We start from the raw sequence: 17,831 nt of genomic DNA, 5'->3' as shown, positions 1-17,831 counted from the left end.
CAGAGCTCCACACTAAAATAAAATCCTGGAGCCAGCCTAGAGGAGGCCCAGAGGAGAGCCAGAGTCAAAGTGCAACCAGTCCAGAAGAGATCCAGGGGAGAGTGAGAAGAGGCCCAGTGAAAGTCTGGAAGAGACCAGGAGCCAGTCCAAAGGATGCCCGGAGGAGGCCCTCGCTTCGAAGGTGAAGTTGACAGTGTGAGGCTGCACTGACTAGTGGGAGGGTCCTGGAGAGCAAACCTCTCGCCCCTGGTACCTGAGCCCCAGCCAGCTCCTCGCCCAGCCCAAGCAGCTTCCCAAAGTCCCCAGCTTGAGGCCCCAGAGGCTCCTAGGTACCAAGGCAGGCCATTCCATTGGCGGTCCTTTTGAAGAGAGCAGCGGGGTCATAGTCACAGGTTTTCATTTTGAGGCCGAGTGGCCACAGCACATGGGTGCTGGGTTGGTGGGCATTCTAACACCAGCCACTGGGATGCCCTGTCTCAGCCTTCAGGAGGTGCAAGGAAAGAGATGGAGGACATGAGGGAGAAGGGAGGGGGAGGGCTCGCAAGGGCAGACACGAAGTGCACAAGCTCTTTTGAAACAACGAAAATCCTCCACCAGCAGCAGCTACCATTTGTGCCCCAAAAGCTAAAGTCAGACCAGAAAACCAAACGTTTTTCTGGCTCTCTTTGCCTAGTGGAGGTTCCCCCCATTAACCAAAGGCAAAAGTTGGTGACGCTTGGGAGGGAGCAGGTCATTTACTCCCTGAGAGACACTTGACCTGTGACTGACTCAATCTGCCAGGTGGTAGTGCCAATCAGTGCCTGCCCTGTCCCCTGCTCAGCTAGGACTCTCATCAATCTAATCTTCTCTCCTTCAGTAATCCCAGAATCCCCCTTGGCCCCCCACCTACACTGACCGACATGCTGTGGGCCTCCCAGGGGATAGTAGTGAGAAGGCAGAAGAGATGGAGGAAGTAAGAGCGGCTAAACTGTAAGATCCTCGACGGCAAGGGTCATCATGTCTACTTACTCTACTGGCCTCTTGCAAGCGCTCAGCACAGGGCTTAATAAATTCCACTGATTGACTGACTGACTGAGTCAAAGCCTTTTTCAGCCCTTGCCCTGCAAATGCCTGGTGGGGCCAGGGAATCAACAGTGTTTGAGACTGATTCCTGCGGCTCTGTTCTCGCTGCTGCCCAGGATGGCGCCGTCCCCAGGTCCCCAACAGCATCTCCGGAAGCCTGGAGAGGCGGAGGGTGAAGGCCAGGAGGCTCTGGCACTGGATGGGGGAGGAATCTGAGCTGCTCCTGGGACCTGAAGAGAAGAGGTATTCCTGGTTCAGAGGGCCAAGGACCCATCCATGTACACATCCCAGGTCTTGCCGGTGTAGATGGTGGTTCACGTGGGCTCAGTTTCCCAGGGGTCTGCCCCCCACCCCCATGCTGTTGAAGCAGGTGAGAAAGGGCACAGACACTGCCCTACCTCACTTCTCCCCCCACCCCCATCCTGGGGCCTAAGGACTGACCCAGGGGCTCTGAGGAGCCGTGCTCTGAGGCGAGAGAAGATGAAGCAGCTGAACACCTTCAGTTCCCCCGCCATCCACACCATGTCATCAGGGAGATCCGGCAGCCACTGCACGAACCTGAGACCGGAGGGAGCAAAGAAAACCCGCTCAGGGAAAGGGCGGGGGAAGCAGAGCAGAACACAGACCATACGCTGCAGGGGGAGAGAAGAGCAGCACCTGCGGACCTGGATGGGAACACAGGACAAGGTCTGGGGGCAAACCTTAAAGGATTCAGGGCCACAACCTGGGGTGGAGAGAGGTGAAAGGCTGAGCCCAGCGTTTCTCACAGACCTCTCCCCCACTGCAAAGATCCCAAGCCTGAGAGTCAGAGGACCTGGGTTCTAGGCCCCTTGGCCACTTGCTGGCTGCGAGACCTTGAGCAACTCGCTTAAATTCTCTGTGCCTGTTTTCTCATCTGGAAAATGGAGTTTCAAAGTCTGTTGTCCCTCCCCCTGAGATTGTGAGGCCCAAGTGGGACAAGGACCGTGTCAAATAATAACAATGGTATTTGTTAAGCACTTATTACGAGCCAAGCACTGTGCTAAGCCCTGGGGTAGATACAAGATAATAGGATCTGACACGGTCTCTGTCCCAGAGAGAACTCACAATCTTAGTAGGAGGGAGAACAGGTATGGAATCTTCATTTTACAGAGGAGGAAACTGAGTCACAGAGAAGTTAAGTGACATGCAAACAAGTGGTGGAGCAGGATTAGAACCCAGGTCCTCCTGGCTTTGGGTTCTTTCCATTAGGCCATGCTGCTTCCAATATCATTACATTATTATTATTATTATTACTATTTTTATTATGTTTCTTAAGCACTTACTATGTACCAGACACTGTACTAAGTGCTGGGGTTGATACAACATATTTGAGTTGGACACAGTCTCTTTCCCAAATAGGGCTCTCAGTTTTAATCTCCCTTATATAGATGAGGAAACTGAGGCACAGAGACGCTAAGTGACTTGCCCAAGATCACACATCAGACAACAGGCAGAGGTAGGATTAGAACCCAGATTCTCTGACTCCCAATCCAGTGGTTTTTCCACTAGGCTTCGCTGTTTCTCAGCTCTCAATACGCTGCTTGACACATAGTAACAACTTAGCAAATACCACCCACTCCCTCGGAGAACTCATTTGCTCCCATGGCTTCAACTACCATCTCTAGTCTCCCTCCTTTTCTGCAGTCTCAAATTTCCTAGTCTTCAGGACATCTCTACCTGGATGTTCTGCCGACACCTGAAACTTAACATGTCCAAAAGAGAACTCCTCATGTTCCCATCCAAACCCTGCCCTCCTCCTGACTTTCTCATTACAATAGATAGCACTACCATCCTCCCTGCCGCACGAGCTTGTAACCTTGGCATTATCCTCCACTCATCTCTATCATTCAACCCACATATTCAATCGGTCACCAAATCTTTTACCGGTTTGACTTTCACAACAGTGCTAAAATCTGCCCTTTCCTCTCCACCCAAAATGCTATTGCTCTAGTGTTAATCCAAGGATTTATCCCACCTTGACTACAGCATCAGCCTCCTTGCTGACCTCCCTGCTTCCTGTCTCTCCCCGCTCCGGTCAATACTTCACAGAAATGGTCAGTCCATGTTTCCCCACTTCTCGAGAACCTCTAGTGGTTGCCCATCCACTTCTGCATCAAACAGAAGCTCCTTACTTTAAAACACATAACCAGCTTGCACCGTCCCACCATACCTTTCTGATTTCCTACTAAAACCCAGCCTGCACACTTCACTCCTCCAATGCCAGTCTGCTCACTGTACCTCAGTCTTGTCCATCTCGCTGCCTACCTCTCACTCGTGTCCTGCCTCTGGCCTGGAACTTCCTCCCTCTACATATCTGACAAACTATCACTCTCCCCTCCTTCAAAACCTTATTAAAAACACATCTCCTGAATCAATCGATGGCATTATTTGAGTGCTTACTATGTGCAGAGCACTGTACTAAGTCCTTGGGAGAGTACAACAGAAATAGCAGACATCGTTCCCTACCCTTAACGATCTCAAGGAGCCTTTCCCTATTAAGTCCTCATTTCATCTTCTCTCACTCCCTTCTGCATCATCCTTGCACTTGGACTTTCTCCTTTTATTCATTCCACCCTTAGGTCCACAGCACCTAAGTCTTGTCTTGTTTTGCGCCGAGTCGTCTCCGACCCATAGCGACGCCATGGACACCTCTCTCCCAGAACACCCCACCTCCAGCTACAATCATTCTTGTAATATATCCATAAAGTTTTCTTGGTAAAAATACAGAAGTGGTTTACCACTGCCTCCTTCTGCGCAGTAAACTTGAGTCTCCGCCCTGGACCCTCTCCCATGTCACTGATGTCCAGCACAGGAGAGTTTTGTACCTATCTGTAATTTATTATATTAACTTCTGTACCGCCCTCTAAACTGTAAACTCATTCTGAGCAGAGAACAGGTCTACTGAGTCTGTTACATTGTACTCTCCCAAACGCTTAGTTCAGTGCTCTATCCACAGTAAACACTCGGGAAATATGATTATCAATCAATAACATTTATTGAGCGCTTACTACTTGCAAAGCACTATACTAAGCACTTGGGAGAGTACAATTCAACAAAATTAATAGACATGTTCCCTGCCCACAATGAGCTTACAGCCTAGAGGGGGAGACAGACATTAATATGAATAAATAATTTATAATTTAAGATATGTACATAAGTGCTGCAGCGTTGGGGGTGGGGAGAATATCAAATGTCCACAGATCACAGACTGAGGTGCACAGATGATGCGGAAGGGAGAGCAAGCCAGTAAAAAAGAGGGCTTAATCAGGAAAGGCTTCTTGGAGGAGATATAACCTCAGTAATGTTAGTAATGACTGACTAACTAAAATACCACAGTTATTATTACCCTCAACCATGCTGAAGAAGAGGAGGGAGAAATTGCCAATGTATGGATTCTTTCTCTAATCCCACTCCAGCCTTAGCCTCACCCTGAGAGGACACCCTCCTCTTCTGGTTCCAGACATTGCTCACTCCAGCCACTCCCACATGGCACCACCTATCCCTGGGCACAGCAGAACCCTAGGCACTGACCACCCTGGGCACTGCCCACTTCTGACTTTGCCAAATCCCAGGCACCGCTAAATCCTGGCACTACCAACATCTAGGCACTGCCGAACCCAGGGAACTGCCCACCCCAACAGCTGCCCTTAAGTGGAGGGCAAAAGACAAGCTCTGGGGAGAAAAGAGCAATAGAGGAGTGTTTCACATCAGTTATCCTTCCGTCCTGACCCAAATCCTTACCTTTGGGTGCGAAAATAAACGTATTGCAGTGGCAGGATGCAGGGCAGCGTGAGATAAGTCAGCACGTGGCCAGGGAGGGAGCGGGAAAACCGGGCGAAGAGTCTCTTGTCCTCCTCACATGCTTTCCTTAGGGCTGGAGAAGACAACATTGGCATGACCGTCAGAGACCCACTGCCAGAGGTGGAGATGGGGATGGGGGACCCAGAGTTCCAGACAAAACCTGATGCCTGCAGTCACAAAAATGACTGTTTCCAGGCTTGTCCTGTGGGGTCTGGTGCCCGAGGCCATTTCCCATCCAAGTGCCAGGGGAAATGGGTCCCCACCACCCTCAACTGGCAGTGTCAGAGCCACCTCAAACTCAGTGTGACACGCAAAATCACACCGACTCCAAGGACTGAGCTGGGCAAGTCTGGCACCAGGAGGCGGCTCTGTCCAGCAACCCAGCAGACAGGGTGGGAGCACTCCCTTGGCCCACATGGACACTCCAGTTCCCATTCTGAAGTTCCCTGGGGCTCGCGGGCACCGAAGTCTCCAGAACCACTTTCTTCTAAGAGACGGGGGATGGATGAGGAGTCTGGGAAAATAGAGGGCAATCCAAATGCCAGAATATTCCTAAACCCAGGTAGTCACGTCTCCCCCACACACCAGGGTGTTTCAGAGGTTTCGACTGGTGTCACCGAATTCACCATTTCCCTATTCCCTCTTCCCAGAAGCCCCCGGGACAGACACTCACATCTAAGCCGCTATTGTCACTAGTGTCTCATGGCCGGGGGTGGGGCCGGACCCACTATCCCCCTCCCAGATCCCTTAGGGACACTGAGGGGAGGGAGGGGGAGGAAACAGAGAGAGGATGGGATGTTGGGATGAGTGGGGGAGAAAGCCATACCTTTTTCCAATTCAGGAGACACAAGCCCAAAGTCTGGAATATCTCTGGCCTGCAGGCCCGCTTTCAGCCACACAGCCGGACGTCCATCCCCCTGCCCTGCCATCTCCCCTCCGGCAGCATCACCACCTCCCATTCCGTCACCGCCCCCGGAAGCAGCGGGAGCTGGAGGCTTCATCCCGAGCGTGGATGGGGTGACATAAAGGGCTGACTGTTTCACCAACCCTGCGGTGGAGACAGGAGAAAATGTATTGACCCCTCAGCACTTGGGGATTCCTACCCTAGCAGGGTGGGAGCCATGGCCAAAGCTGGCTTGCCAGGGTGCCGAGAAAACCAGGGCCCGGGACAGTTCCAGCACAGAGCCCGCAGAGAGAAAGAACCCTCCTGGTGACTGTCCACTTCAAAAATCACTCGTACAGGAAGCCCCTCTCGGTTGCCCGGCCCTAGCCGGTAGGCCGCAAGGCCCCAGGGAGACTGGGAATCAGAGACCCGAGTTCTCGTCCCAGCTTTGTCTCCAGCCAGCTGTTAGACCTTGAACAAATCACTTAATCGCTCTAGGCCTCAGTCCCCTCCTTCTCCCCCTCTCTCTCAGACTGGGAGCCCCATGGGGATTGAGGATTGTGTCCAATCTGATTATCCTATAAACTTTCCCAATGTTTAGCACAGGGAGAGTGCCTCATCAATGCTGTAATGAGTAAATTAGGAGGTGAGGAGGTTGGGGGTTTCGAGAGGCTGGGTGGAGCAGTGGAACAGGGAGGTGAGAAACAAGACTTGGATTGACTAAAACAGGGATGCAGATGTGAGAGGGCGAATAATGCCCCGGGGACCCCCTGCCTCTACTTGTGCCCACCCTTCCCGACCTAGTCCCCATGGCTGTGCCCACTACCATCCCCTTCTCCCTCCCTCCCCCCAGCCACGAAGTTGACTAATGGCAGCCCTTTAGCAAAGTCACGGGCTGAATCAGCCTCACACCCCAAACCTACCATGTCTTTGCAGGAAGCAGTAAGCGTCCAGGTAACCCTGTTTGCAAATGCTAGAAATGACCTGGAAGCAGAAGGGTGTTAGTTGGCCTGGAGAAGAAAGATGAATTAAGGGATAGTTCCAGGCTGGCAGGGGAAGGCCTGGGATGGTCCATGGTTTATATGACAAATCTGGCAGCCAATTCCCTCTCCCGACTTTCAAAGGCTTACTTAAGACACATCTCCTCCAAGAGGTCCTCCCTGACTAAGCCCTCATTTCCTCTTTTCCTACTCCCTTTTGTGTCTCCCTGACTTGCTCCCTTTATTCACCACCCTACCGGCACTTATGTACATGTTTATTGTTGTATTGTACTCTCCCAAGCACACAGTATAGTGCTCTGCACACAATGAGCACTCAATGCGATTGAATGAATATCTAATTTATTTATATTAATTTCTGTCTTCCCGGCTAGACTGTAAGATGTGGGCAGGGAATGTGACTACCACCTCTGTTATATTGTTATATTATAGTCTCCCAAGCATTTAGCACAGTGCTCTGCTCAGAGTAAGTGCTCAATAAATACGACCGATGGATCTCTGACAAACGCTAACTTTGCCGAGAGCTCATCGACCTGTGTGAAGTCACTCTCATATGCACAACCTTCCAGACACTTATTGGGGAACTAATGCTTGACTTTCCTTCAGACTTGGTGATGTCCCAGCCAGTCAGTCAGTCTCAGAGAGAGGCCACCTGTCCTCCTTCCCGCCCCCATCCCCCACCTAGCCTTGGAACAGAGGAGCCAGCCACTGCAGGGTCCAATATATGCAGGGGTTTCAGCCACAGGCACACTACAGTGCCAAACGTACTAAGGTACAGTACTCTGCACAAAGTAAGCGCTCAATAAATATGATTGAATGAATGAATGAATGAATGTTATTTATCAGGCATTTACACTATGCAGAGTATTGTATTGGGCACTTGAGAGAACACAATACAATAGAGCAAGTAGTCACAAATCCTGCCCTCAAGAAACTATGGTCCATGGTCCATATTACTACTATTATTAATAATAATTCTATTTGTTAAGCACTTACTATGCGCCAGGCACTGTACAAAGTGCTGGGGTAGATTCAAGGTAATTAGGTTGGATGTAGTCCCTGTCCCACATTGGGCTTACAGTCTTAATCCCTACTTTACAGATGAGGTAACTGTGGCCCAGACAAGTTAAGTGACTTGGCCAAGGCCATACAGCAGGTAGGTGGCAGAGCTGGGATTAGAACCCAGGACCTTCTGATTCCCGGGCCCATGTTCTATCCACTAGGCTGTGCTGTATGCAGAGCACTCTATTGAGCACTTGGGAGAGCAGAACCGTTAGGAGACAAGATCCCTAGCCTCGAAGAACAGACAGACTAGCAGGAGAGATTGACACCATAGTTAATTACAGGATTGGGGTGGGGGCGGGGGTAATAATTGGGGTCTGCCCTATATTACTGTAAACTCACTGTGACTCACTGTGGGCAAGGAACATGTCTACCAACTCTACTATTCTGTACACTCCCAAGCACTTAGTAGAGTGCTCTGCACAGAGTAAGTGCTCAAAACTACAATTGATTAATTGATTGGACTTATCAGACTGTCAGTTTTCATCAGACAAGGACTGCGTCTGCTGTTTCTCCAACTTCCCAACACAGTGCTCTGCAGCCCGGGGGCGCTCAGTTGACAATGCTGACCAGTGGACATTGACCTCCTTCCTTCCTGCTCTGCAGGGGAGGAGCCCCTGGAGCACCTGGGTCCCGCCGGCTCAGGCCCCCAGGGAAGTCATGGCCTGAGCCCTGACTTCGTTAGCCGGGGTAGGACGGGTCACTCAGTGGCCACCTCAGGAGGGTGGCCCCGGCCGGAACCCCGGTTGGTCAGTCACCGGAAGCCCAGGACACTAGCCTGTGATGGCCATTCTCTCAAGCAGACCACCCTTCTCTGGCCCCTAGAGAGGACAGGTCACATGAACTGCAGAGCTGCCCCACTCCAGTCTTCTTGCTCTAATGAGCAGTCAGTGACATTAGGGAACCTCCCCCGACAACTGGCACTGATCAGTAAGGCCAGTCATCCCCACTAGATGTGGCTTAATCGGCTCCCAGCCCAACTCCTAGGGTAGGTCCCAGGCCAAAGGGGAAAACGCCAAGGCCCTGTCCACCCGGAACCCTCTCCCCAACCCCGAGTGCAGCAGAAGCATGGGCCTGGGAGTCAGAAGGTCATAGGTTCTAATCCTAGCTCCGCCACTTGCTGCTGTGTGATATTGGGCAAGTCACTTCACTTCTCTGGGCCTCAGTTCCCCCCTCTGTAAAATGGGGATGAAGACTGTGAACCCCATGTGGGATGGGGACTGTGTCTGACCCGATTTGCTTGTATCCACCCCAGTGCTTAGTACAGTGCCTGCCATATAGTAAGCGCTTAACAAATACCATTATTATTACTATTATTATAAGAGGAGTTGCATACCTTGGGTTCCGGGGGAAAGAAGGATAGCACTGCGTGGTGGAAGTTCTCGGTGGAGATCTGGAAGCTGGAGTAGAAGGCGTTGACCTCATGGAAGCTGGCGGAGCGGCTCTGGGGGCAGATGTCGATGGTCCCCGGGAATGGGGAGACGGTGATGGTCGTCCGGGAATCGCCGAAGGGCATGATGCTGCTAAATGCCCCATCTATGTAGCGCTGGGTGACAGAGGTCCGGCCCACACTCCTCAGCCACTTTCTCGGGGCCGGTCTTTCTACTTCTACCCACTGCTCTGCCCACCTCTCCATCTCTGCTGAGCACTATACGGAGTGCAATACACTCCTGTCTTCTTATACTGTGAGTCTAGAGACTCTGTCAAACCTAATGTCTTGTATATACCCCAGAGCTTAACAAATGCCACCGTTATTATTATTATTATTATTAAGGAGCTTACAGTCTACTGTGTGCAGAGCACTGTGCTGAGTACTGGGGAGAACACGGAGAAGTAGACACAATTCCTACGACACAATTCCTACCTCTAAGAAGTTTACCACCTACTGTGTGCAGAGCAATATACTGAGTACAGTTGAGTGAGTAGGCAAGATCCCTGCCTTCAAGCAGGGGAGACAAACACTAAAATAAATTCCAGGTAGAAGGAAGGAGGAGGAGAGGAGGAGGAACTGTACATGAGTTAGTGTTGAAATGATGGGGTGTGTAAAGTCTTGAGTTCACAAGCGATCAGGTACCACCGAGGAACTGAAGTAGCAATTTGGGGAGATCAAAACTTAACACTTCAGCACACATGCACCCCACCCCATCAATCCCTGTAGAGCTTAGAACAGTGGACTGTCTCTATCTGTTGCGGGCTGTCTCTATCTGTTGCCAATTTGTACATTCTAAGCGCTTAGCACAGTACTCTGCACATAGTAAGTGCTCAATAAATACTACTGAATGAACAGTGCTTGGCACATGGTAAGCACTTAACAAATACCATTATTATTATAGACAGATTGTTATACTTAGTGCTTACTAATGTTATTGTACTCTCTCAAGCACTTAGTGCAGTGCTCTGCACACAGTAAGCGCTCAGTTTATACCTCTGATGATGATGGTGATGCTTCCCCTCCTTGTAATTTATTTAATGTCTGCCTCCTCCCCTAGACTGTGAGCTCCTCAGGGTTTGGGTTTATGTCTACTAACCCTATTGTCCTCTCCCAAGGGTTCAGTACAGTGTTCTGCAAACAGAAGACTATAAGCTTCTTGAAGGCATTGATCATATCTTCATACTTCAGTGTGCTTGCCCAATAGCAAAGCACAGTGCTTTTCACACAATAGATGCTCAGTAGAAATCACTGACATTGAAATATGAGATTATAAATCAATTGGGGATCAGCTGCGCACAGAGAACTAGCATAATAATAATAATAATGTTGGTATTTGTTAAGCGCTTACTATGTGCAGAGCACTGTTCTAAGCACTGGGGTAGACACAGGGGAATCAGGTTGTCCCACGTGGGGCTCACAGTCTTAATCCCCATTTTACAGATGAGGTAACTGAGGCCCAGAGAAGTTAAGTGACTTGCCCACAGTCACACAGCTGACAAGTGGCAGAGCTGGGATTCGAACCCATGACCTCTGACTCCAAAGCCCGTGCTCTTTCCACTGAGCCACGCTGCTTCTCCAAGCATGGCCTAGTGGATAGAGTTGGGGTTTGGAACGCAGAAGGACCTAGGTTCTAATGCAAGTTCCACCACTTTTCTGTTGTGACTTTAGGCATGTCACTTAACTTCTCTGTGTCTCCGTAACCCCACCTCTAAAATGAGGATTAAGACTATAAATCCCATATGGAATGTGGACTGTGTCCAAATGGATTAATTTGTATCTACCCCAGCACTTAGTACAGTGCCTGGTACTTACGAGGTGCTTTTAAAAAAGCACACAGCATGGGCTCAGTAAATATTATTGATTGATCTATCAGTGGAGGTTCAAGTTTGGTAGAGAAGTGGCATGGCCTAGTGGATAGAGCCTGGGCCTGGGAGTCGGAAGGACCTGGGTTCTAATCCCAGCTCTGCCACTTGTCTGCTGTGTGACCTTGGGAAAGTCATTTAACTTCCCTGTACCTCAGTTCCCTCATCTCTAAAATGGAGATTAAGACTCTGAGTCCCATGTGGGACTTGGACTTTGTCCAACCTGATTAGTTTCTATCTATCCTAGTGCTTAGAATAGTGCTTAATAATAGTAAGGACTAAATAATAATAATAATGCTGGTATTTGTTAAGCGCTTACTATGTGCCGAGCACTATTCTAAGCGCTGGGATAGATACAGGGTAATCAGGTTGTCCCACATGAGGCTCACAGTTAATCCCCATTTTACAGATGGGGTAACCGAGGCCCAGAGAAGTTAAGTGACTTGCCCACAGTCACACAGCTGACAAGTGGCAGAGCAGGGATTCGAACTCATGACCTCTGACTCCCAAGCCCGTGCTCTTTCCACTGAGCCACGCTGCTTCTCTTAATAAATACCATCATTTTTATTATTATTATTATTATTATTATTATGTCTTCATCTGCTGCCTCTTGTCCCCTGCCCGGGTTTCACCCCACACTCCTGAGGCCAGCGGGCTTCAACCATTCAATCTCCAGGAACTGTTTGTTTGTTTTGGGCCTTGCCATCACCATACAATGCATTCCTCAAGAGCCTTTGAAGCAATGCTCTGCGCTGGACAGTAAGGCCACCGGCTGGGCACCACCTGGGCAATAGCTCACACTAGGGCAGAGCGGGGATCAGCGGCCATTCCACCCACTTTCCCACCTCCCATCCCCTTCGGCTGGAGGAGAGGCTGGGCCGCCTCACTCACCTGTCCTCGGTACAAAGGAGGGATGATGCCACAGTACAGGGGGACATACATGCTACAAAGCACAGCCTGGGAAGAGACGGGAACCACAGTTATCCGACACGGGATACGATTTCGCCAGAGACGCTCAGGGCCTCTCAGGGGTTGAACCAGCTGCCATCTTGTCCACGGGAAGAGCGGGGAAGGGGCAGGGGGAAGCAATAGTGTCAAAATGAACTGTGAATTAGACTTGCTCCTCGAGGGCAAGGATCAAGTCTACTAAACCTAGTATACTCTCCCATGCACTCAGCACAGTGCTCTGCGCACAGTAGACTGGAAGCCCCTCTTGGGCAGGGTCCATGTCTCCTAACTACTGTATTCCCTCCAGTGCTCAATACAATGTTCTGCACACAGGAGGCACTCAGCAAAATCAATCAATCAAGGGTATTTATTGAGCTCTACCATGTGTAGAGCACTGTACTAAACGTTTGGGAGTGTACGATACAGTCCACCGCTTAAAACAGCGACTGGCACATAGTGAGTGCTTAACAAGTACCATCATTAGAATACAAAAGGGTTGGTAGACATGTTCCCTGACCACAATGAGCTTTTAGTCTAGATGGGGAGACGCATATTAATATAAGTAAATAAATGCTACCAATTGACTGACTGTGGAACACGGAGGGTGCCCAGAGGTTGTGGCAGCTCAAATACAAATGGAAACACGCTGAAACACCTTGACTACTTCCCAACCTGCCCCTCGGGGTCTTCGCCTCCCACCACCTGCAACGGGACTCTCCCCCAGCCCCCGACCCACCAGGCCCGGCCTCTTCCCTGGGCCAGCCCAACCCTCTCTGCCATAAACACACTGACCTGGATGAGCTCATCTCTGGTGGCATACTCGGTGACTACCACATTCTGACCATCTGGCCACCGGGTCAGAGAGATGCCCAGCTTGCCCGAGGCCACCTTGTGAGCATTGTGGGGCAGATGCTCAAGAAGACCTTTCTTCACAATCCGGAATACATCAAATGATGGATGGAACGCCCCGATGCTTCTGCCCCTTACCTCTTTGACCGTGTTCATGAGAATGTTGCAGCAGAACTCTGGGAGGAAATGACACTCCTGGGCCTCCCCGCTGGGACCGTCCAAGGCCCGCCGACCCACCTCGTGACCTCTCCTTCCTTCTCACTAGGACCGAGCGGCAGAAACCAAGAGCCTCCCAAAACAATGACCACGGCCACCGTCCGTGATGGTCAAGCCAACCTCTGCTGGACCTCCACTCCTCCCCCCAACCACACCTGTCCTCGCCTCGATGGGGAGGCCAAGGGCTGAGGGGCTTGGGAAGGGAGAACATAACAGGAACAGGAAGTTTGTTTCAAAGGAGAAATCCATCCTGGCATCGCTCTTTCTTCCTTGGCTCCAAAGCCACCATTCCACTCTGCTCTGAGGTCTTTGAACCCAGAGGGAAGGGCTTCTGGGATCCGAGACTAGCAGTAGCCTTCTCTGCTTCTCAGGCCAGAATACAGGGGGAAGACCTGATTGACCCACAGGGAAAAACAGCAGGCTAGGTTCACTGAAAAAATGGGAAGCACCTGCTTCGGGATTCCCACCCCAAGTCAGTTTGCTCAATGAGGACAGGAGAATCCCAGGCCCCAGAAACCGGGATCCGGGACCCACCCGGCTCTGGCGGGCAGTAGGGAGGTCCGGGGGGTTGGCTGAGCAGGCAGAGGGGGCTGGAGCAGAAGGGAGTTTGGGATGAGCCAGAAGGGGAGCAGATAAATTCTAGGCTTAGCTTCACTGCCCAAGAGGGCTGGCATCTGGGGGTCTCTTCAGTGGCCAGTGAATAGTGAATATCACCATTAGCCCCTCCACCATCTGCCCAACACCATCCACCATGGGTGAGCTCTCGGAAAACTCCTCCAAGCTACTTGGATGAAATCCAGGATTTCCTTCTAAGCGAGACCCAGATTGGAGCTGGGGAGGGGGGCCAGGGATGGGATGAATGGAGAAAGTGGCTCCCCAGAGCACAAGTCCCCAGTAAAAGACACGGAAGGGGGTAGAGTGCTGAAAGGTCAGATGTGGGCCCTGCCCATCCTCCAAGCACTGAAGGCCTTGCCCTTCAGAACTATGAAAGAAGAGCTGCATTCAGGCCTGTCTCTTCCCCAGTGACTATGACTGCTGCTAAGGGGGCAGAGAAGGGCTGGGGGGTGATGCGGGAGGGGGAGAGTAGCTGCCCCTCAAGTGGACCGAAAATACTGTGCCATCCCTAAGGCTGAGAGGGGACATCTGTCAGTATGACTATCCAAGAGCTATGATCCTTCTGTCCTCATCCTTCGGGGCCACGTCATTTCTAACCAAAAATATTCCAAGGAAGCTCCCGGTGGTAGGTATTAGCATCGCTGGGCTCCTTCACCCCAAAGATACGGGTGTCCATCGCTGAGCCACGCACAGCTGTCCACCCAGTCCGGGAGAAATGCTGATGTCAGAATGAAAGGGGGTTTTAACTGCCAGCTGGAGACAGCCCAATGCCGGCCTCAGGGGAGAACTCAGTCCTGGGTGGGGCCTGCAGGACACCGGGGTCCATAAACCCATCAGAAGCTGGTCCGGTTTGAGGGCCACTCCGAGGTCCAGCTCTTTCAAGGACCCCCAAACCCCTGGTGCGAAATGAACGGCCTGACGGGGGAAGAGCCGCTGGGGACGCAGGTCACCCAGTCTGGGCCTTGATCAGGAAGCAGCGTGGCTCAGTGGAAAGAGCCCGAGCTTGGGAGTCCGAGGTCATGGGTTCTAATCCCGGCTCTGACACTTGTCAGCTGTGTGACTTTAGGCAAGTCACTTCACTTCTCTGTGCCTCAGGGACCTCATCTGTAAAATGGGGATTAAGACTGTGAGCATCATATGGGACAACCTGATTACCCTGTATCTATCCCAGCGCTTAGAACAGTGCTCCGCACGTAGTAAGCGCTTAACAAATACCAGCATTACTGTTATTATAATCGGGATGGGAGCCAGGCTACCTCTAAGGTGAAGAATACCCTCCTCCCCGCCCCTCCCAGACACGCACCCGCCGACTTCCCGCAGACCCAGCCCAGGGCGCTCAGGGACCCGGAGGAAGAACCGTAGATCTTGTCGGCGCCGCGGAACAGGTGCGGGGCGCGCTCGTCCAGGCAGGCCGTCACCCCCACGTGGTAGAGCCCCAGGAACCCCGAGCCCGAGAACGAGAAGCTCCAGCCGCCCTCCCGCTCGAACATGCTGCGGGCGTTGGGCGGGCCGGAGCCGGGTGGAGGCGGGGGAGAGAGGGGGAGCGGAGGAAGGGATGGAAGGGGTGGGGGGAGCGGAGGGAGATAAGGGAGGGATGGACTTGGTCGGGGAGAGTGAGAGCGGGGGGACAGTGGGAGCGGAGGGAAGGTAGAGGGGACCGCTTGGCGTGGCCCGGCCCGCCGGCAGAGGGCGCTGGAGTGGCCGCCGCCCGTCGGTGACTGCGCCCGCGCGCGCCCCCTGGGTCCGGCCTGGAGAACTGCCGCCGTCGCTGCCGCTGCCGCCGCCGCCGCCGCGGCCGTGGAGGTGACGGCCCGAGGGCCGACTAAAGATGCCCGCGCCGAGGCCCCCGGGCCCGTGACGTCAGCGCCCGCCGGGCCAATCCCGGCTGGTCCGGCGCTCCGCCTTCCAGTTTTATGCAGATGAGCTCCCGCGGCCCACCAATCACGTCCCGGGGCCGCTTGTCGGCCCGGGGCGGCCCCGCCGGCGGCGCCGAGAGGGCGGAGCTGCCTCTCCTTCGAGCGGTGGGATTCACTCCGCGCTGACTGGGCGCAAAGCGCTCTGCTAAACAGGGAAGCCGCCTGGCTCGGTGGAAGGAGCACGGGTTTAGAACTCAGAGGTCACGGGTCCTAATCCCGACTTTAATAATGTTGGTATTTGTTAAGCGCTTACTCTGTGCCGAGCACTGTTCTCTCAGCACTCAGTCACCTTGCTCCCTACCGCCTTGCTCCTCCTATAACTCAGCCGGCACATTTCACTCATCTATCGCCAACCTACTCACCCATACTTCGATCTCATCTATCTCACTGCCAACCTTTCGCCCACATCCTACCTCTGGCCTGGAATGTCATCCCTCTTCATATCTGACAGACAATGACTCTTCCCACCTTCAAAGCCTTATTGAAGGCACACCTCCAAGAGGCCTTCCTTGATGAAGCCCTCATTTCCTCCTCTTCTATTCTCTTCTGCTTCATCCTTACACTTGGATTCACATCCTATAGTCACTCCTTTCTTAGCCCTACAGGACTTATGTACACATCCTTAATTAATTTTTTTTAATGTCTGCCTCTCCGTCTAGAATATGGGCAAGGAACATGTCTACTAACTCTTTTATGTTGTCCTCTCCCAAGTGCTTATTAAGTGCTCTGCGGACAGTAAGCACTCAAAAAAAAAATGACCAGTTGGAAGAACTCTGTCCAATCTGATTATCCTGATTCTACCCTTGCATTTGGAAATAGTACGACATAGTAATGACCATTACCCTGAGCAGGCTTTGTACATATCCCCCGATTTGCACATCACCCTCCTGCTGGAGCTCTGGAAGGAGAGGCAGGCAAAGAGAGAGAGAGACAGAGACAGAGACAGAGCAAGGCCCTCTGTCCCAGATGGAGGCCTCAGGAAAAGAGAAGCGAGGAGAACTTGCTGCTGATGAAAAAGAAAGCCAATGCTGGTGCCTGAGATTGTCCAGAAGGGGCTACTGGGAGGTGGGAAGCCCAACTAGAGTCCAGAACCGGATGTGAAAATATGGGAGAAAGGGGTTCCATCCAGCCAGGCTCACCAGCAAAAAGATAGGAATAACTGTCTATGGCCTCTTGCCAGGCTAGTCTGAACTCTCGCTGTTAACAACAGTAATAATTGTGCATTTATTAAGTGCTTACTATGTGCCAAGCACTGTACTAAGTGCTGGGGCAGGTACAAGATCATCAGATCTCACAGGGAGTGCACAGTCACAGTAGGAGGGAGAGTAGGTATTGACCCCATTTTGCAGGCGAGGGAATTGAGGCATAAAGAAGTCAGATGACTTGCCCAAGATCACACAGCAGGTGTGTAGAGGAGCCAGATTTAGAACTCTGGGTCAGAGTGCTCTTTCCCCTAGGTCAATGTGGGTGACAGCACCAAGACTAACTCAGGGCACACAAACTGGTAGCTAAATCACCTCCGCCCATGCCAGCTGGCCTTGCCCTGGACTCCGCCCCCTCCTGGCACCCCCCGGGCTTGGGAGTCAGAGGTCATGGGTTCAAAACCCAGATCTGCCACTTGTCAGCTGTGTGACTGTGGGCAAATCACTTCACTTCTCTGTGCCTCAGTTACCTCATCTGTAAAATGGGGATGAAGACTGTGAGCCCCACGTGGGACAACCTGATTCCCCTGTGTCTACCCCAGCGCTTAGAACAGTGCTCTGCACATAGTAAGCGCTTAACAAATACCAACATTATTATCTGGACAGCTCCTCCGACTCTGGCCCCCAGAGGCATTCTTACTTGGCCTTCTCACTGCCAGAGTCAGGTGAACCTGGGCTGGAAGAAGGGAAAAGGGAAGAACAGAAGAATGGAGAGGACACAGAGAATGGAGAGGACACAGAGACATTGGGGAATGGAAAAGAGAGAGAAATAGAATGGGTGGGAGGGGGAAGATCAGAGGGCAGGGGCCATGTATAAGATTTTGGTTGTATGCCCTTGTTACATACCCAACTTTATCATCCTTCTTGCTGACCTCTCTGCCTCCAGCCTCTCCCTGGTTCAATCCATACTTCCCTCTACTGCCCAAGTAATTTTTACAATTTTTTTCTGCACACATTTCCCCCA

At 51.9% G+C, this 17,831-nt stretch overlaps 1 protein-coding gene across 1 annotated transcript; it reads right to left on the bottom strand.

Moving 5' to 3' along the window:
* Positions 1–1,015: 1,015 nt before the first annotated feature.
* LOC100091630 (patatin-like phospholipase domain-containing protein 5) lies at positions 1,016–15,314 on the bottom strand. Its single transcript, XM_029078590.2, has 9 exons — positions 15,053–15,314; positions 12,862–13,094; positions 12,013–12,078; positions 9,164–9,373; positions 6,691–6,751; positions 5,711–5,932; positions 4,825–4,957; positions 1,504–1,620; positions 1,016–1,292 (listed from the first exon to the last, which is right to left on the bottom strand). Exons 1-9 carry the CDS (start codon positions 15,237–15,239, stop codon positions 1,043–1,045), a joined length of 1,479 nt encoding a protein of 492 aa, XP_028934423.1. The 5' UTR covers positions 15,240–15,314; the 3' UTR covers positions 1,016–1,042.
* Positions 15,315–17,831: the final 2,517 nt, after the last annotated feature.

This window comes from Ornithorhynchus anatinus, chromosome 14 (genome assembly GCF_004115215.2).
Source record: "Ornithorhynchus anatinus isolate Pmale09 chromosome 14, mOrnAna1.pri.v4, whole genome shotgun sequence".
Lineage (NCBI taxonomy): Eukaryota > Metazoa > Chordata > Mammalia > Monotremata > Ornithorhynchidae > Ornithorhynchus > Ornithorhynchus anatinus.
Note: the sequence above shows the minus strand (reverse complement) of the source record. Positions and strands in the feature narration are given on the sequence as shown.